General features: G+C 40.4%; 3 protein-coding genes across 5 annotated transcripts in view; 1 reads left to right on the top strand and 2 right to left on the bottom strand.

The window, feature by feature from the left end:
* The window catches only part of MED1 (Mediator complex subunit 1), an 8,693-nt gene extending 513 nt beyond the window's left edge, over positions 1-8,180 (bottom strand). The window contains exons 1-8 of the mRNA XM_018509831.1: positions 8,150-8,180; positions 6,614-6,759; positions 6,410-6,543; positions 6,018-6,159; positions 5,728-5,947; positions 5,330-5,555; positions 4,549-4,780; positions 10-4,476 (exon numbers count right to left, since the gene is read on the bottom strand). Of these exons, the coding sequence (XP_018365333.1) occupies positions 10-4,476; positions 4,549-4,780; positions 5,330-5,555; positions 5,728-5,947; positions 6,018-6,159; positions 6,410-6,543; positions 6,614-6,759; positions 8,150-8,180 (5,598 nt within the window). The remainder of the gene's footprint in view (positions 1-9; positions 4,477-4,548; positions 4,781-5,329; positions 5,556-5,727; positions 5,948-6,017; positions 6,160-6,409; positions 6,544-6,613; positions 6,760-8,149) is intronic.
* Positions 8,181-10,531: 2,351 nt separating this feature from the next.
* LOC108762720 (uncharacterized) lies at positions 10,532-19,961 on the bottom strand. 3 transcript variants are annotated; one of them, XM_018509848.1, is made up of 6 exons: positions 19,720-19,961; positions 18,160-18,343; positions 17,830-18,026; positions 13,627-13,836; positions 12,254-13,251; positions 10,532-11,897 (listed from the first exon to the last, which is right to left on the bottom strand). In XM_018509848.1, exons 1-6 carry the CDS (start codon positions 19,913-19,915, stop codon positions 10,623-10,625), a joined length of 3,060 nt encoding a protein of 1,019 aa, XP_018365350.1. In that variant the 5' UTR covers positions 19,916-19,961; the 3' UTR covers positions 10,532-10,622. The 3 variants fall into 3 exon arrangements, with proteins under 3 accessions (XP_018365350.1, XP_018365352.1, XP_018365353.1); XM_018509850.1 differs by having other exon boundaries at positions 10,532-11,894; XM_018509851.1 differs by having other exon boundaries at positions 12,278-13,251.
* Positions 14,266-17,120, top strand: LOC108762721 (carbohydrate sulfotransferase 11). The gene is made up of 4 exons (XM_018509852.1): positions 14,266-14,795; positions 15,241-15,557; positions 16,045-16,229; positions 16,498-17,120. The coding sequence occupies exons 1-4, from the start codon at positions 14,667-14,669 to the stop codon at positions 17,004-17,006; spliced, it is 1,140 nt and encodes a 379-aa protein (XP_018365354.1). The 5' UTR covers positions 14,266-14,666; the 3' UTR covers positions 17,007-17,120.
* Positions 19,962-21,262: the final 1,301 nt, after the last annotated feature.

The raw sequence follows: 21,262 nt of genomic DNA, 5'->3' as shown, positions 1-21,262 counted from the left end.
CCCCCCCCCCCCCCCGCCGCCGCTGTCGGACGTCATGACGGGATTACCGTCTGATGAAGTCGCGACGCTGGCCAGCGACGAAAAAATCGACGCTGATGAGGATGATGACGAAGAGGAAGATGACAATAACGATGCTGATGACGTCTGCTGCTGTTTCTTCTCCTCAACGGTGATCTTATTATATTTGGTTTGCAGAACTGCCTGGTCGGCAGACTTGGTACTCAGATTTAGACTCTCGGCAACGATGGCGCCGCTCGACGCGGTTGAGGTGCTGGAGCTTGTCATGGTTCCGTAGGACTTGGCGCCTGATGACGTCAACTGATCGGAAACGTTACTCTTGGAGAGAATCCCGCCGACGCTTGTGTCGTCGATCTTACCGAGGAACTGCTGACCGGTGGATGTTTGCCTCATTCCTAAATCTTTGCACGAGTCGCGGGATGGTTCATTGTCCACCATCGGTTGGATGCACAGATTCGTAGGTACATCAGAATCGGCAGTCGACTGTGGAGGCAGCATCAAACCGGTGTTCTCCCCAACGAGATTCAAAGACATCGCGCCGGCGGCGGATGTTGTGATCGACAGATTGTCCGGTTTATTCTGCGAATGGTCCCGTCTCGATTGGTCATCTGGCTGCGACGATTTGGATACTGATACGGTGACATTGGACAGACCAGCGATTTTGCCCTGTTCCTGTTTCAGACCATCGAGGGTCTGCTTGGTGGAATCGGGCAGTATCGACAGCTTATCCGATGATTTGTTCTTATCGGCGTCAGCGATGTTTGCACGGGCCGACAGTTTCGGTATCTGAAACTTGGTGTCTAGTTGCTTCATTAGGCCTTCCATCATTAACTGAGGCGGCAGACTCGGCGGAAGGTTAGAGATAGACGCGTGCGCGGCTAGCAACTTGAACGCGCGCTCGCTCTCGCTCTCTTCCCGCAGAGCGGACGGACTCGATTTTCTGGCATCACCGAGGCCTTTCGACGCGAATATTCCCTTGTCGCCGGATTTTGAGATTCTAGGTTTATCTCGACCACGGCTCAAATCAGTCACACCAGAACTCGTCTTCGGTGAACCGGAAGCTTTAGAGGATGAACTACTCTTTGATAAGGGATTTCCTCCAACGCCTCCTGTTGCAGACGCCGTGATACCCCCACCACCGCCAGTATTCGTCGCGCCCGAAGAAGAGATGGCGGATTTCATACCGGCAGCGGCCAACATCATCTTCGTGGGTAGCATTTTCTGTGCAGCCTGTAACGTCTGTGGCTTTTTCGATGCCGGTCCAGAATTTACACCAGGTTTGAGACCCGTATGTGTCTTTGGCGAGCCATTGCTGCCGGTGATTACGTTACTAGACGATGATGACGATGATGAAGAAGCCACGGACGATAAAGAGCTGGAAGATGAAGTTGCCGCCATCGATCCCGATGACGACAGCTTCAAGTTGGCGGCCTGCTTGGAATCCTTAGTACGAGTTTTATTGATAGTAATCTTTATCCCATCTGAGCTGTGCTTCACCATGTATTCGCCGGGATTCTTCGTATCTACGGACGCATTTTTGGTGACACAAGACTTTCCTCCTTCTCCAATAGTTTTCCCTCCGCTCGACGACGACGAGCCACCACCACCGATATTCTTCTCCTTCTGTCCAGCGCTACTCATTCCACCAGTACTGCCAAGGCCGGAGGATCCACTGCCTTTCATGTTTCCGCCACCGTTCCCACAAGCATCCGTTTCGGTACAATGTTGAGCGTTCTTCAGTTTATCGATCACAGCGTTGAGAGAACTTTTGCGATTCCGTGCCTGCTGGGCCGCGATCGCAGATTTGCTTGCTGCATCGACCGGACCGGATGGTGGAGTACTTCCGCCAGAAGCTTGCAGAGAAGAGACTTGGGTGGCTTCGCTGCCGGGGGAGATCATCTCTAGCTGCTTCATTTTACCGCTGGAGGACTTGGTCTTGGGACTCTGATGGCCGCTACCTGAACCGCCAGATGAACTGACGGATGACGTTCGTCTGTCTTTATCTCCACGACCGGAAGAATCCTTACTGGAGGACGACGAAGAAGACTTGACTTTGGATGGGGTCGTTGCTGAGTCGGAAGAGCTACTGCTGCTGCTTTTACTAGATGGTGAGTTTGCCGCTGATTTTAAGGCGGACATACTAGGTTTGCCGCTGCTTGCAGCCGAACTACCATGTTTCGGAGACGAAGTGTTGCCATGTTTCGGGCTTGCACTAGCAGGTACCGGGACCGGGACGGATACCGCTACGGACGGCACGTTGCCCACTGTATTGGGCACCGTGGACACCGATAGCGACATCGGGACCGACATAGGAACCACTGAAACGTTCGGCGCGTTGTGCTTCGGACTGCTGCCATAGACGGGCGAGTGCTTTGGACTTTGAACTGGTTTGCCAGTTGCTGCTGCCGACTGACCGGCCTTCAAGGTAGGACTGGACTTACCTACAAGCGTGGCGAGCGAACTCGAGTGGGTGGGTGAAGGACTGAATTTCCTTACAGCTGCGGGCGAAGTAGGCCGCGAAGATGAGCAGCTCAAACCAACACCAGCATTACCACCGCTCGGTGGTGATTGTTCGGTGCTAGGTTTGATGCTCACCGACACTGGTTTCGAGAGTGGATCTTGTTGCTGTTTGCCACCCGATGGGACTTTGTCCGGTGGACCCATCGGACCGTCCTCTCGTTTACGTTTGCGCCGTTTCTCCAATTTGCTTCCACCGCTCTTGGTATCCTCAGAACTGCTTTTGCTACTGCTACCGCTGCTTTTTCCACCACTCTTCCGTTCGCTTCGCTGCCGATCTTCCGTTGCACTTGTCAGACCGCTAGTTTTCGGAGACGATGTTGGACCAGCGATCGGCGTGATGGTGATCGAGCTCGGTAGATTAGTCTGCGATGGCGATGAGGCGATGGGTATGATCTCGATACCAGGTCTCCTTTCCAAACCCATACCAGTCAATACGGAGTTATAGTTGGTGGTGCTTGCTTGATCCAGATTACCGCACGAAATTGGAGTGATACTTACTGATGGTGGTACTGGCAGACCTTTGTTACCACTACTCGACGTCTCGTCAACAAATATGTTCGTTGGGCTCGACTTCTTCTCCTCGCTACCACCACCACTTCGATTTTTCTTCGACTTGCGCGTCGATGAGGATTCGCGTATCTTTATCAACTCCTCTACTTCTTGTTGCGGCTGTTGCTGTTGTTGCTGCTGCTGCTGCTCCGCGTTACTGTGTTGCACTTCCATGATCTCACTGTCTTTCTCGGAATTGTCGAGATCGTAATCCGAGGCACTCTTATCGAGTATATCAGTAGTATCCAAATTTGAAAAATCCATACCACTTGTCAAACTGGTAGCTGAGGTCGGTGTAGACGTTCTAGTCTCTGATGCGAGATTTTCTCGACTCGTGGGCGTTCCCAGCGGTGTGGAGTTTTCTGAACTTGAACTCTCCAGCAGGATTTCCGTCGCGGCGCTACTATCTCCGCCGTCGCTCTTTCGCTTGGGACTACGCCAAAGCCCGTCCGTACCAATTTTCCTTTTGCGCGTCTTCTTACCGCGCTCATTCGTGTTTGAGTTACTAGTTAGGGAGTTTTTTGCTTGTCCCAACAACGCACCAAGCTGCAACGGGTTCAACATAGAAGCAGAAGTGCTGTTTGTCCCAGTGGTACCCATCGTCATTGTCGTCGTATCGGATTGGCCGGAATACGACGGAAAACCGATACTATTTTCCGTTCCGGCATCTAAAAAAGACTGCTGTTGCTGTTGTTGCTGCTGCAATTGATTCGCTGACAACTGCTGTTGCTGCGTTTGTCTGCCTCCCATACACCCGTTGCTGCCGTTATTCAAACCGGGCTCTTGCTTTATTTTCGTCTCGCCATTCGTAAAGTCCGGCATACCGGACGCGGTACCGGATGCGTTTTGTCCGGTCTGATCCTTACCACCAGATCCTAAATTGAGATTGTAGCTACCATTGCTGCTGCCACTGCCACTGGTCAAACTGTTCATCACCGCGGGCAAAGAACGACCCTCCCAGATTTTCAACAGCATTCGCATAGTCAACGGGATACTAAGGCAACGTTGCAGCACTCTACCGCTGAGATCTGACGTCTGTTCAACGTTCGTTGTCATACTCATGCCATACAATCGGCATTTAAGCGTCGATATGTCTGTCAGGTCCAGTTCCGCGGTGGCCATTGTCTCCTCGTACGGATGTTCCACGCTTACGCTGATGTGTTGCCACGAAAGAGCGCTTACCTCAAGTATGGTAGTATGTTCGGGATCCTGGCGTGCCATGGGCCGCACGCAGCTCGCGATCAGACAATTAAACAGCGCCTGCTGTCGTAGGTATACCAAGATCTGCGGCACGTGTGCGGGATGCGTGAATGGGATACTGCACACTAGCACGCCCTCCATGTTCTTGTTTTCCGTCATGAAATAACAGTGCTGTTGATCTGGTAAGGTCTGCAAGAGAGAACAGCATGATAAGTCGCAGGATATAATGCGATATTTCTTTTATATAATCTTGATACTTACCACATACAAGCCTCTGTTGTTTCGACAATCCAGCTGACCGTCACTTGCATGCTGTATTATCAGACTAAGCAACGGATGTGGCGCGGAGATGTCGCCACACTCGAGCTCCGTGACTTTCTGTATTCTCTTCACCAACTCCATGCAGATAGGCATCTTCTTGACGAGTTTCAGCACAAAGCAGGCTGGCAGCATGGAAGAATTTGTACTAGTCAACGGAGCATATGAAGGAGTGCTGAAAGAAAAGGGCAATGATAAAGCAAATTCGTTTTATTGAAACTCAGATAAATTCGAAATATAAATAACATAAAGAAATATAAAAATACAGAAGATAATAAAAAATTTCTTATAGCTATCATTAGTTTAATATTTAACTTAACTTCAACATAGTATTGTTTAAATCGCAATGGAGATTCAATGCACAAAAAGATCAATTGCAAATTGATTAAAAGTAAGTTTGACACCAAGTTTAATTAATACAACGACAGATAAAGAAATCAAATTTTTCTAGCTACTCTAAAGTTCTTTTGCTTCGATGCCAATATTTCGTTCAACTTGTTTTAATGATAAAAGTAACGATTAGCTGTTTTAATGTAATACAAAAAGTCTTGATAAATATTAAGTTTTGATCAATTTCTTTTTGATTCACGTGAGTACAAAATGGGTTTCACTAACTTTATAACAAGGATAAAGAAACAATCGCAACTGTTAGATATATACTTATAGTTATTCAATTTCCCCCCAAACAACAAAGAAATGATAGAAAGATAAAACTTGATCTTACCTCTTGCCCGTGGGACTTCGGTTCACAGTTATGATACTAGAAGTAGGCAGCTTGTGACCCGTTGAACCTTCCATACAAACAGTCACGGAGTGTCCGATCTTTCTTTTAATGATAGTATCAGGATTCAGAGTGTCATAAGTTCGATTTTCTTCGTCGATTAAATCGTACGGCGATACGAAATATGTCAATTTCATCGGGTGACCGCCTCGTCTTCTTTCCAGAATTCCTAGATAAAAGAACGTATAATTGAGTCACATATAATACATAACCGAAGTGCATATAAATATGCAAATTTATTACACAACAAATAAATAAATAATATAAAAGATAGATAAAATCATACTTTTATACGTAAAATGTAATACAAAAACTATTATAGTATACGTCAAGTCGCTAACCGACAGGACTCTTGTGAACCAGATTGAACGGCTCTTTCATGAATGTCTGCAGCTGTGCCAGAACACCCAGGTCAGCCTCGAGGGACTGCAGGGCACTGAATGCCTTGCACTTTACTTTCTTATCGGCATTCAGTTGATAGATTGATGCCAGTCCTTCCAGCTGCGTGGTGAAATCGACGAAATCACCGCGCGACAGAGCCGAGGCGAGTGCTTCGCAACTCTGAAACAGCAATTTTCAAAATTAATAAAGATACTTAATAAGAAACGTTAATAATGTCGATAATTCTTACCTGTTGTTCACTTTTTCCCTCATGATGGATTTTAACATCCCTAACAAGACCTGATGGAGGCTCTAATAAGACCTCCAAAAAGAACATGTCGGAGGATATGAATATTTCCGTGCCTGGAGGACCAGACATCATGAACTTTAATCTGTGTAATGAGATAATTGTTTATATTTAAGCTCAATTTATTTTATATGATGTATAAGAACTACCAAGCAATGAATAAATGGTCGCGTTCAGCAAAATCAACTGTTGCGGAGCGGATCCTTGAACGCTCACTGCTATTGGTGTATTCTTCTAGATCCAATAGCAGCAAGCGCTCACAGATCTGTTCCGCCCAACTGTTAAGTTTGCTAAATACGACCAATGTTAACTCTTACTAGATGACAGATACGCACCCCAACTGTCTTGCTAAGCTCTCTAAACGCTCCACCATGGATTGGAAAGAAGTAACCTTGATAGAATGCTGCAGGGTGTCCAAACATTTCTGCAATTGATTCTTCTCTATGCTGTCAATCGCAAATCGCTTGTCCTACATATTAAGAAGTCATATTCATATCTCGGCAAGCTTCGAAATGACAAAGTAAGTAGAAATCACTCACTAGCATGGCCATGCGCATGTTTTTAGCCGTTTCTACCAAGGGTTTATACGTGGAAGACTTGGAACGCAATTTTTCCATCAGAAACTCCATTTGCCATTCCTTGCCCTTATCGGAGGCAGATCCTCCTCCGGGTGAAGGTTGCCCCACTGTGAAAAGTTTCCAATATACTAAAGATATTGAGATAATACCTTTGTAAATATACTACTAAATACACTACATCGCTATAAACTAATTCCTCTCACTGATTCACATTCATAATTCCAGATGTTGCAAACAATGATTTTCATTTAGGAAATAGAATCGAGGTTTTCTGTACACAAAAAATATTACCAGTAAACTAAATGCACTACTTTGCTACAATTAATTAATTTCTTTTATATTAGGTGTTAAACTTAATTCCTGCCGTTTTTTTTATTTAGTTTGAGTATTAACTCTTAAAGACCCAATGTACATAATAACGTACATTCATTAAGTTCTTCCCAAATGTTTGGGAACATTCGATACAATATTCTATATTTATTGATACCATAGTCTATATATTAGGTGTTAAACTTAATTCCTGCCGTTTTTTGTCTCCAAAATTGATTTATTTCGAAGGGAAATACCTTAATCAAAGTATTATTAATAAAGTATTATTAATTAGTAATGAAGTAGAAAATGGAGGAATTTAACACCTAATATAAACGTACAGCAGATAAACATTACTGCATTTTATCATACTAATTAAAATTTCAAAAAGTCCATCCACAAATAAAAGGAATTGAAATTATGCAAAAATTGCATGCTGTAAACTAGTTTATAGAAGATGCACATTATTAGTAGGACATATCAATAATTCCAGAAATAAAAGGGAAATTATACAGATACAAATTGTATGTGAATACAAATTATATAAATACAATTATATATGTATAATTGCATAAATGAGCCGTTTATTTTGAAAGTGACCTAAGTCCATTAAAAAAAAAAATGTTTATGACAGCTAACTTCAAGTTGTACAGGCTACTACAAAGGTCAACAACAAAACATTGAAAAATGAACTTAGGCCACTTTCAAAATAAACGGCTCAAATATAAACCATATCAAGACAAATAAATACAGTTATACGCTGCAATGTAAATGTCTTTAGATATATCATTTTAAATTGAAAATATGAATAATTCTGTTAATTAATTAATCCATCACTGATTCATAATTTCACAGATTGCAAACAAGGCTTAGAAATAAAATCGAGGTCTCCTGTACATACAAAATATTACCAGTGCTATAAATACACTGCTAAATTACCAAGAATCCCTTCAGAAATAAAAGAGAAATTATACAAGTACAATCGTGCACCAGTTACACACTGTAAACTGCTTTGCAGGACACACCATTTTAAATAGGGCGTATTAATAATCCTGTCAATTAATTAATCTACCACAGACTCCCTAATTTCACGTGTTGTAAAACGATTTTCGAGCTTTAGGTAACACTGAAACGAGTTCACGACTCGCGAAGAAAAAAATCTCCCTACAAACGAAAAATGTTCCTCACCATGGGGCTTCTGCCCGTTGGTCGCATCCATGTGCTTCGGTGGTTGGCACGGATGCGTCCGCGATGGTCCGCGGTGTTTTGCGCTCCTTATGCAGCACGCTATCGCGAAATCGCGACGCTACGCGCAGCAGCCTGACCGGCCATGGCAAATTACAGAGCGGCCAGGCGATAACGGGAAACGTGATTGCGAATGCAATCCTTCGGATAATATCAGGACGCCAGACCCGTGGACGTTCACCCCTATATTCTGACACTTCTCCTGCGATGTTGCGACTGCTCGGCGAGCAAATTCTTCCACCCAGCCTAACCTAATCAAACGTTATCCTAACCTCACCTTACCCTGCGTCGCGCGTATCGCCAGGTGGCGTTACTTGCTTTAGTTCGTAACATTTCAAACTTAAAATACTACAAGAAAAATGTTACTTGCTACTTGCAAATGTTAAGAGCCTTCTACAATAAGCCATTAGTCATAAATCAGAAGTCAGAAACTAAAAATTGACCAATCACAGTCGTCATTTTTTAACTTCTGACTTCTGATTTATGACTAATGGCTTATTGTAGAAGGCCTATTATACTTGCTCCGTTTTGTTCTATTTTTTTTTTATTTAATGATACATCGCGTTGACACTTTAAAAATTTGACCTCAAGTTAACTTTTTGTTCACTGAAACATATCTTACAACAGTATAGTGCAGTATAGCATTATGCTGATTCTACAATGAGTCGGTAATCGGTAGTCCTAACAGCCCTTCTACAATAAGCCACAAGTCAGAGCGTCAGAAGTCTTAACCAGTCTTAACCAAATCGTTCAAGAAGACCCATTAAATCTTAAGCTATAAGAAATTGACCAATCATAATCGATTATTCTTTTTATAGGCCTTCTACAATAAGCCGCAAGTCAGAACGTCAGAAGTCTTAACCAGTCTTAACCAAGTCGTTCAAGTTGGCTATTGGCCAACTTTACCGATTATGACTTAAGATCGCTTAGAACTTCAGACTTGCGGCTTATTGTAGAAGGCCCATAAGACTTCCGACTACCTACTCATTGTAGAATCAGTATTACAGATATAATTACAATATCAATTGTCTAACTCAAAATCACAATGCAAATATAATAAAATTGGTAGAAAGGTTAAACGAGCAATTAGATCAAAGAATAAACTAATTATAATTTATCAAAACGTCAAGAAGGCATTAAATACATGGAACGTTCGAATACAAGCCTAGTTTTCTTCAAATTACAATAGAAAATAAATTAAGAGTTCGGAAACAAATTGATTGATGAAGTTTTTAATAATTAAAACGTTGAAGAGTAAATATTAAAATATAAACAAAAATAAAAATCAATCATGAAGTCACATCATAGATTCAACACACATAAAATTAACATAAAAAGTTAAAACCACTGAACATTCTTTTTTATACGTCATATTGAGATCTATATTATAAAAGAAAGAATAGAGTCAGGGATTTAAAACTCATGAAATAATAGAACATTTTTTAATTTAACAAACACTTTTCTATATTACACGATATATATACGAAATTACACATAAATTTTTAATCTCAAATTCTGTTATTACAAATTACAAGATGGACTCAAGTGAATCAAGATAGTTTGTCCGATGTACATAATTATTAATGCGTAGTGATCGCAACAATATTATTATCAGGAATGCGTGGTTGCGAATTATTTATTACACCGAGAGTCTTTTTTATTGTACATAGTAAAATTGCGTATAAAAATAATCTCGGTATGAGATGTAAAATAAGTCATTTTTTATATACACTAATTGCAAAAGCGCAATACTAGACTTAAGTCATTACAGCTGTCTTGTAACAATCAGACGGCGCGTATCACACGCTTACATCGCGTTTACTTTACGTCATTTATAAAAGTAAACGCGGCGCAGCTTAAAATCATGGATAAAAATTAAGATGTGTGCCTAATTAACGAGTGACGTTATATATATTGCGATATTTGTACTGTGGTGTGTTTTTCTTAACCCTTTCCATCGTTAATTGTCTTCCTGATTTATTTGTAACCGGATGCGGGTGCAGCAAAAATGTAACATTTTCGTAAAAAGTATCCAATATCATGACGGACTAAGATTAATTTCCTAAGACTTTTAGTGAACAAGAGGAAATCCTAAAACTCTCTCTCTCTTTCATAAAAAATTCCTATATAAATCATAAATGAATAAAAATACACTTGAGCAAGATAAAATTGAGCTGCCATACATTTCTTCATGAAAGACAACGGTGCCAAATATAAAAAAAATTCTTTATTATAAATTTTTGGTTCGATAAAAGTTGTTCCACGTTCAGTTGTAAAACGTGATCAAATTCTCTGTAATTGCTATAATACGTAATAAAATTCCCTGTAAATACATAATAAAAATAGACGATAAAAATGAGTTTCGAATCGATTTTCAACTATAGAACACGAGTGAAAAAACCAAGAAGTGCGTTTACTATAAATTTTTGGTGCTCGGATGAAAGGAGATACGTTTGTTCCAGAGTTTTGGAACTGGCGAGAGAACCTGCTCTAGAAATAAGTGTCTCTTTTCCTTCAGATTAAAACGCATGTTGCACAGCGATTTGTCATTTTTCTCATCTCTTTCTATAGTCCAAGCGTGACTATCATTATTGTCCCCGTCATCATATATATTATTAATCCGCCTGTTGTTATTCGACAAGCTAGGCGACAGATTCTCTTTATTTGGCGATTTCTCCGATATTATGGGAAGAGTATTTCTCTTGAGAGTATCGCTCTCCGCCTCGGTGGTCTTAGCGTCGATGGGCCTAGCTTGACACAGACTTTCGCCGTTTTCCACGGATACCAAGGGACTCATTTCGACGTAAAGGTCGCTCTCGTTCGTGTCGAAATCGTTCTTGCAATCCGCGAACGTGACCTGCCGCATAAGCTTGCTTGCCTTGTCCAGGATCGGTGAATCGGACAAGACGGCGTCTATCAGAGGCGTTTTCTTGATGGACTCTATAGCACAGCACCGAACGAACTCCCTGATCGCGTCTATCTCGCGTTTCTCAACGTCCCGCGCGGTCAGGTCGATCGAACCAGTCGTCGTTGAGGCGTTTCTGAGATCATTGTCGAACAATACTTTGGCAAAACGCGCCTGCGCCATCAAGTTCTTGGGATTCAGGTCTTCCCAGTGAGTCCCAGTGGTGTGATAGATGTGTCGCGGTGAATTCTCCGCTGTATACCGCCTGATCTGATCTATCGTACTCACCAGGGTACTCGCGGAGTCACGCGATAGCTCTGACTCGTGTTGAAACTTCTCGTCCGACGATGACAAATCATCGCGCTCCTCTAATATCGTGTCCAACGCGAGCATACCGCCCCGGTCATCGAACACCACCGGCTTGGCTATATATAGACTGGCGTTTTGATCGTCGGCGGATGTAGAGAATGTGCTGTCGCTGTAAGATGATTTATTGCCCTTAGATTCCACCAGATCGTAAGTCAGGGCGTCCGCGTAATCGTCCTGCTTTAATATCCCTCGTGAGATCATGCCGTCGGAGTATTCCGAGCTGTACGTCGTGCCGGTCGTGCTCGTCAAGGTATCTCGCCGCCTATCGCGCACCACGCTATCGTCGTGGATGTACGTCTCGATGTCTGTGTAGCCCTTCCAGCTGCGGATGCACCAAGGCGGTCTAGCGATTCCTAGCGGGCACACATTTTCATAATCGTGGATCGACGTCACGCAGCTCATCGTTTCGTCCCGCTGCTGTAGGAAAAATAACGTACGTGAAGAGAAAGTAGCATAATGTAACAGAATAATAAGTAAAAAGCAATGAGTTCAATGTAACAAATAAAGCGAGAAGATACAGTGCCGGTCAAAAGTATTGCGTTATTTATGGAAACAAGGAAATGGTTATTTTAGTATTTGTATTGTTTTATATTTTGATAAAAATGCTTTGAGGGAAAAAAGTAAAGAATTTATAATAATTATAATAAATAATTAATAGTAAAAAATAAAGAACTATAATAAACAAGCTACAATGATTTATTTGTATTCTCTATATTATTGGGGATAATGCAAAACTTTTGACCGAGACGATTTCAAATAATATATATTTAGACCTGCAGTTGCAGGTCCTTTGACACCTTCTCTATATCGAATATCCTGCTGCTCTCCAATGGCGTCGGGGTGGTTAGTTTTTCTCTGTTCTTGATAACGTCCAACGCGCCGATTACTTTACTGCAGGAATCCAACGTGAGGGAGTTGCTTCCCTCAGAGTTATCGATACTACCAAGCTGGTCCAGATCGATATTCAATATATCCGGCGCGTGCCAGTCCAATTGTGGGGTGATATCATGCTCGTAAATGCCGCGGCGTTTTCGGGACGAATCAATGTCAGGCAAGCCGGAATACAGGGAGTTCAACGGCGCGCTACTAGTAAGCGTGTTGTCCGGATTATCATTGACCGACGTGACTTCTTCCTTGTGTTTGACACCGACGCGACTGTGCGGCCTCTCGCATTCTGTGGAGAGACGCAAAGCGCTCGCGTTGAACTCGTTTTCCGAGCTGTAGTTGCGATTGACAATGCCTTCCTCTACACAATCGGAAATTTGCGCAATATTTGTAAGCAAAGATTGCTTGTCGGTAGGCACCTCCTCGGTCCTCGGCGAGATGTCCATGGAATGGTGCAACGACACCAAGGAGTCGCGATGAAACAGCTTAAAGGATCTGGATGCGTCAACCTTCGTAGTTGTAGAATGCTCGCTGATATTTCGGGAGATGTTCGTCGCTGTTCTTGATGGATGAAACTTGCCGTAATATAGTGACATGCTCGTCAGACCGATGAGCATGCAACTGACTATCACGGACGCAATCATGATCATTGCGATAGTTTCCCCGACGTGTAACATATATATGATTAGAAAGACCACATTCTGCGCTGCGATCACTGAGTAAAAGATGAGCACGCGGTAGCGCGATCTGTCGTCACGCAAATTGAAGAAGTCGAAGCAGTAGATTAATCCGATGACACAATTGTAGATGCGCTCTTCCCACGCGGTAGAACAGAACTTTGTCTTCTGCAAGATCACCCAGATCGTCATGATAAACCAATGCAGACCTGGAAAACGACGATTACTTGAAAATAGGAGACAGCGTCACAGCGTGTTGTTCTGAGATATTTAGACGATCGATTCAACGTATTGTAACTTATAATCAATCCACTTAATCTGTATTCTATAAATCGACTTTCCTTTGTTTAAAATAGACTTAGGTCCAGTTTCATAACTCGTGGTTAACTCTTAACCGGGGTTTAATTTATTCCTCATCTCTTTCTAATGCTAGAATCGAAAAGAGATGATAAATAAGTTGAACCTCGGTTAATCGTTAACCGTGAGTTGTGAAACTGAGCCTTAGTAAACAACTAAATTATTTCATATGAATGTAATACGGACTTCTGCGTTCTAATTACAAGACTTTCTCGGTAAAAACTCACCCAAAAATAAAAAGAACCATGCTTTCAGGAAGATGAGCGCTAATACCAGAACCATGAATCTTGATATCAGCATACCACTACGCCAGACAGCCTGAAGGACGAGAGCGACCCAAGTCACGTCGCTGCGCTCGCGATTGATATTGTGCATGGCCTTAACGTATGTACTCACAGCCCACGTCAACGAGCAGAAGGAAGTCACGGCGGAGGCGCCTGTGCAAAAATTGCATATGTTAATTTAATTATATTAATAACAATACTAGCTCTTGGCTGGTGGTGGCTGGATCACTCGAGACCTGGATCTTCAAAAATTACTGTGATTTTCAAAAATTATTTCCTTTTTATATTACAAAGATATAAAAAACTGAAAAATTGCTACTTTTTTATTGCTGTTTTACGTACTATTTATATGGGGGGGTGTAACTTTTTAATTTATTATAATATATATATATATATATATATATATATATACATATATCTTCCATAATGCTAAGAAAAAGAACGTTGAGAATAATAGATATTTGTTTAATAATATCACAATTATTATTATTCATTAAACAAAACTTAGAGGTGATTGAGAAGTGTAATAAAAAAAAAATAAAATAAGACACCAAAGTACTACTATATATTTTTGTAGCTATTGTCCGTGATGGACTACTGCCTTCTTTTCGGCTATTTTTGAATACGCTTCGACATTGCTTCGTAACGCTTCGCACTCTTAGTCGCTTTTATATTTAAAACTGTGGAGGAGGACGAGAGAGTCCCTCGTCTTGTGAAATTTATCATCGTATCGTTGCGTTCATGCATTGTTCAGGAGTAAATAGATAAACAGAGTGATATTCCTTCCTTTTTCCTGTTATCTGCGGAGGCGGGTCACGAAAGAGGAAACGAAAGAATAGTATACGTGATTCGTTACGGATTCACAAATGTTCTGGTTTTCGAGCACAGCATCGATGGTACAGCGGTACAACATAATTTCCAGCAGTGTTCTTCAGCGATTCAATGAAATGGTGTTTTATCGCAAGTGAATCATACATGTGACAATGCACCCATCGTATAAAATACTAACGCTCAAAATAATAATGTCGAATGAAAATAAAAATTCGACGATTCATCCGAGATTGAAAACCAGCTTTTATTACAATTCAAAAAAACTCCTTTCATCGATACAGGTAGGAACACGAAGATTCATATCTCACTTTTATCGATAACTGCGTGCATTTAGTATACACGGAAAGAACGATTTTGTTGAAAGATTTAAAATATTACTGGATATAGATTTAAAATAATTGTTGGACCATCAAAATAATGATGTTGGAAATTAAAAAATGATAAGCATATATACTGCAAAAAATTTTTTTCAAAATTATTTTCAATTCTATATCCAGCACAGTTTTTGATCATTCAGTAAAATTGTTCTTTCTATGTTTACATATACTGTAGAATCTACAAAATAAATCGCGCGTTTATTGACAAAAGCGAAGTATGAATACGAACCACAAGATGTCCCAGATCAACCGTGTCTTCCTCTCTGAGCTATGTAACTCTCGTATTTTTCCGCGCTTCTCTTTTTACAATTCTTCACACGGAGAAAACAAAATGATTCTTTATTCGTAGAAACAAATCACGGTGATAGAGTCAGTCGCGATATTAGCGACGATTATGACATTGTTAATACTAGTGAACTTAGAGCATACGGAAGAGACAAACATAGAGCCAGTCGCATCGCTGAGATATGCATCGCCGAAATATGCATCTGTTGCACGCGCCGTTGCGCCTGGAATAATGCCGCGAGCTCCGATGTCACGAAACCAGATGGAGGATGTTAGGCGTGAGTTGGACAAGAGAAGGTGGTGGGTGGCACGAATGTGTGAGACAATCAACACGAAGAAATCGCACACAGACGCTACGCTGGCGAATATGATCATCGACACGTAAGCGAGGGAGATGCTGAAAAGTTCCTTAAAAATTATACATCTAATGATCATTAGACATAAAATATATACACCAAAAAATTAAAGAATTATTTATTCTGCCTTCTAAAAATAGGGAATTTTAAGAGAGTGTAACTTCGTCAAAAAGTATCATAAGAAAATGATAAAAAAAACATTTTGAAGCTTGAAGTCTCTACCTTTTTTCAGAATGACATTTTAGATAATGATTTTAATGATTGTTCTAAAAAGTAGAGACTTCAAGCTTTAAAATGACAATTTTTGATAAAGTTACACTCTTTTGAAAATTGTCTATTTTTGGAGGGCAAAATAGGTGATTTCTTAATTTTTTAGCGTAGTGTAGAAATTTAATTCGAAAGGATTAAAATATTTTTATCAGATTTTCGCGTCAAATTGCAAGAAAGTTTAACGATATTAAAAAATGCAATAATTTTTTCTACAAATAATTTTGATTTAAAATAATTTAAAGGGAACACAACGTGTCATGGTGTCCGATATACAAGGCGGCGAGTTCCACGTGGATGAATTACTTTGCTGTTCTAAAAGGCACTTTGACGGACGCTACTATAGACTTAGTGCGTCGCAATCTTACGCAGGTCAGCGATATCGTGAGACAGAAGTTTCAGCAGGATGCAGATTTTAATAAGACTTATGAATTAAAAATTGTACTTTGTAATTCCCAAATCCATGACTGACTAATCATCATCTGTAGATAACAATAAAAAAAAATCTTCGATAAAAAAATTTATACAATAAAAGAGAATCTTATAAAATAATTTTTTAAAGTATTCTCCTAACAAAAGAGTTAAATATTAGACACAAAATAATAGTTCTCTTTAGATAAAAGAATCAAATCTAATTCTAAAGAATTTTTAAATAAAGAGTGACAAGTTAAACTACAAACTTTTTTTGAACGATTTTTAGAAAATGAGCAAAACGAAGAAGTTTCTCATTGTGCGACATCCACTGGAACGTCTCTTATCCGCGTACAGAGACAAGTTGGAGCATATGCAGAACCGCGAATATTATTATAAACGCTTCGGCCGACGCATTGTACTCAAATACCGTGAATCCGGTAACACGACGAGATTAGAACCAACGTTTACCGAATTTCTACAATTTATAGTTAATGAGAAGTACTTTGACGAGCATTGGGTGCCGTATTATCGCACCTGTGAACCCTGCATGATGAATTACGACTATATTCTCAAGTTCGAAACTCTGGACAGGGATCAGAACTTTTTCATACAGGATGCCAATCTGAACGGATACCTATATGAGACAAATTACCCGCGAAATATTAATCCACTGGGCACAACCACCAGGAAAACACTCGATGAATACATCAAGGAGATACCGCGATCGCTTCTTAATGAGGTTTACAAAATTTATGAGAACGATTATAAATTGTTCAACTATTCGTCTGTTTAATATTATCGGTGTCTCTGTTGATCAGATAACTCGGTTTTTATATGACGTTTTTATACTGACAGACGAAGAGATAATAAAACTTCAATAATGAACATTTTTTTTAATGTGATATAATGTAAGAACTTTTTAAATTTTTTTCATTTTTTCAGATTCTTAAAGAAAATACTTTATTTGTTAAAATGTATGTTGAATAAATGTCATTTAAAAAATGTGTTTTTGTTTCTCTTAGATTTTAAATCCCTTGTAATAACACTAGGACTTAACAAAGAAAGACCAGGACTCGTTGGCATGTATTGCATTCCATTTATTTATTATAAAAGAAATAATGAAAAAGTTATTGCAAAATATCTCTTTTATAACATAGATATTCTTCCTAAGTTTTATTTAAATCAAACAAATATTGCAAAAAAAAAGAGAAATCTGATTCAAGACGAGGAAAGCAGATTTTTCAAGCGTTTTAATTCGTATTATATTCTTCAGCTTTTCTCTTCACATGTAGCACAGAATTTGCAGGAATATCACTATTGTAAAATCTCGATACTGCTGCAACATGCAATGTTGATGCAATGTTGCAGCAGTGTTGTTGCAACTTTTATGTTGTTCCTGACAAAAAAGGTAAAAAGAAAGATTCTCTCTATTATCTTAGTGTGTTTTAATAATAATAATTATTTGTTTAGAAAGTCTAATGCCGAAACTGTAAAAAACTATTCCAACGAGCTCTGATCTCTCCTACATTAATATTTACATTTAAACACACATACACACATCATTGTATTATATAAAGTATAAAATAAGATAATTTACAAGTAAAGAGAACACTTACTCGTCCAAAACGGCGCGTGTTTCAACATCGCAATGATATATAGCTGCAATATCAACTGCGGAGCAGCCCCCATAAACGACTTAAACAAGTGCAACATACATATATCGCTTTCTTGCCGATACACCCAATTCTTGTCCTTGCTGAAGCCGGACTTATTTCTCAAAGAGTGCATCGCAGTGCAAAGCAAGGTCAAGTATCTGAAAATAAATATAAATTGATGAATAATTCATTATTAGTAGAGAATATATGTTGTGTTCGTACACATTAATTTACGGACAATGAATCGCCGAAATTTATGAGAAAAACTGCGCAAAAATAAACATAAAGTACCTGTGCAAAAAGCCAAGTAGAAGGATGTGCAGCAACCAGTGAACAGTCCGTAGGGAACCGTCGCTGCGATGCCATCTCAAACTAAATAGTTGGGTAACACAAGCGGGTAAGACGGTGAAACCCATTGCAAAGCATCCCCACGCTAAGTGGCCTTGCAAAAGGTATTCCACACATACAATGCTGTCTGTGTGTGCGAAAAATATCTTACAAGGTGTTTGGTTTACGAAGACAAAAGCTTTCCCGCGCATGCTTTGAGTGTGCAAAAACAAGTTTTACCACGTGACATTTAGATGATTTCAGCACAAAAAGCACATTGAAAGACGTTAGCAAAAAGTATCGCGAGTTTTGTCATAATTATTTATAGTGTTAATTATAATTATAATTGTAAAATATAATAAAGTTATAATTAATATCAATTATACACAAATATAAAATAATTGTTAGAATTATTTATTGTGTTAATTATAACTGTAAGTCTAAAATGTATAAATTCTCATCTCCTCTTGCTATTTTAGCATTAAAAATGCAAACGTAGAGAATAATAAATATTAATGATATATAATATAAGATATAAAAATATAAGTAAAAACCTACAACACACTATGTTTTAGTATTTATTTTAAGATTTTATTTCCATTGTAATCCCGATATGTATGAAACTTTAAAAAAGAAAGATTGTGGTACAATATACACTTTCGAAAAGTTATAATTTTGCAATCGCGATATTTTTTACCAGCGTCATTGACATAAACAAAGCTGACGTAAGCATACAGGGTGTCCCGCGATCTCAATTTTAGTGTCGGATTTCAAGAATTAACTTGCCGTAAAATATCGATACAATTTCTTATTTACCGCGATTTTTTGCAATCACCAACATTATATGTATATATCTTCGGAAAATGGAAGTTTTAACCAAAATTTAAATTCTGCGTTTACTTTACCTTCTCGTTTGATAAATACATCCCAATTGATTGAGAATTGACAATTAAGTTAGAATACACAATTTACGCACCAACAACTGCTGAGGCTCCAATAAGTACTTTATTTGTATCAAATTTTCAAAATTTGAAATTTTTCATCGAAGTAGACTCGAAAATAATCGAAGAATACAAATTTTGCAATCGAACTGAAGTTTGCTCCGTTCCATTCGGCCGCACTTCAGGGCGTTCGATTACGCCTCAAAGAATTATTGTATCTTATCGACTTATGAATACATAATTTACGCACCAAAAACCGCGAAGGCTCCAATAGGTATTTTTACTAGTTAGATTTTTTAAATAAAAAATTGTTTGCTTAGTAGAATCGAAAATATGAAAAAATAGAAATTTTGCAATCAAACTGAAGTTCGCTACGTTCGACTGTGCCTCGAATGGAGCTGTCAAGGGTCCTCTACATAGAAGTCGTAGACAGTCGTGGAGTCAAGTGAGGACCCTTCAACCCGAGTCGAAATTAGGAGAGTCGCAGCCGTCGCAGGACACCCCGTGTCGCACGCACACGCGTGTCGCCACGTGCACGTGTAGTGTGTATGCGTGTATATATATTTAGCCACTCTTTGTTCACCTGTTGCTACGTCCGCGAGAAAGAAAGCGACCGAGGACGCGTAGTACAGCAGGTCGGCGGCGCGAAATCGGTAAAGCTCGGCCTGCCGGCGCGGCGTCGCCGCGCGCGGCTCGTCCGCTCGATCCGCCGTCGCGTTCTCAACGTCGCGTGGAACGTCGGCGCACTTCACTTCGCACGACTCCACCGCCGCCGCCATCTTCCCGCATCCTCGCCCGGCGCGACGCGCCGGCCATTCGCGATCCCCGGCGTCCTTCAGTTCGGATCCGTCCGCGTCCGGCGCGATGTCGCGATCCGCAGACCGGCTTTCCCACCTGCACATGCGCGCTTCGCAACGCGTCTACCACCCCTTACCTCCTGCCGATAAGCGCTTTTATCAATGGCCGCGTTCAAGTCAGACCAAAGACATAGGCCGGTATTCATAGGCCGGTATTCATAGTCGGTTCTTATTTTAAGACCGTCTTAAGTAATATCTTAAGTCGCTAATGCGGCCTTCTGATTGGTTCATGACATCTTAAGACTGTACTTAAGACGGTCTTAAATATAAGATCCGACTATGGCCGCGGTCCGACACGCTCACAACGCTTAAAAATCATTTCATCCTTGTTGTTTGTCAAATGTTAAACGAAGACAAACAATGCCCATGAGCGTTGTCAGCATGATTCGGACCACGGCCTATGAATACCGACCATAGTCAGATCTTATATTCAAGACCGTCTTAAGTACGGTCTTAAGGAGTCACGAACCAATCAGAAGGCTGCATTAGAGTCTTAAGACATTACTTAAGACGGTCTTGAAATAAGACTCAACTATGAATACCGGCCATAGAAAATCTTGGAACATTAGGCCTGTTCTTTTTGACTGAACTTTTGCACCAGTTCATCTTTCTTCCTTTTCTCTTTAGGAGGATAGAAGAGGAAAAAAGTTGAACTGCAAGGTGAACTGGTGCAAAAGTTCAGTCAAAAAGAACAGGCCTATATATAAATGGAAGAGGCATTAGGCCTGTTCTTTTTAGCTGAACTTTTGCACCAATTCACCTTTTTTCCTCTTCTTTCCTCCTAAAGAGAAAAGGAAGAAAGATGAACTGATGCAAAAGTTCAGTCAAAAAGAACAGGCTTATTGTCTATACTTCCCATGGCTCGCGCTGATGCAGATATCTGTGCGAAAGAGAAAGGTAGTAAGGGATAAATGTTCCCAATGCGCATGCGCAGCATCACGTTTTAAGCTGGAAACACAATAGACACAGGGTGCTTTCCAGCAAAGGACACAGTCAGACACAGTGTAACACAGTGAATCATATATCCTTGTTGTTTACTTACGTTAAACAAGGATGAAACGATTCACTGTGTTACACTATGTTTGATTAGGCCTGTTCTTTTTGACTGAACTTTTGCACCAGTTCATCTTTCTTCCTTTTCTCTTTAGGAAGATAGAAGAGGAAAAAAGATGAACTGGTGCAAAAGTTCAGTCAAAAAGAACAGGCCTATTGTGTCCTTGCTGGAAAGCACCCACAGGCAACAGGGAATAACGAGCCGTCCAATCAGAG

This window comes from Trachymyrmex cornetzi, unplaced genomic scaffold (genome assembly GCF_001594075.2).
Source record: "Trachymyrmex cornetzi isolate Tcor2-1 unplaced genomic scaffold, Tcor1.1 scaffold319, whole genome shotgun sequence".
NCBI lineage: Eukaryota > Metazoa > Arthropoda > Insecta > Hymenoptera > Formicidae > Trachymyrmex > Trachymyrmex cornetzi.
Note: the sequence above shows the minus strand (reverse complement) of the source record. Positions and strands in the feature narration are given on the sequence as shown.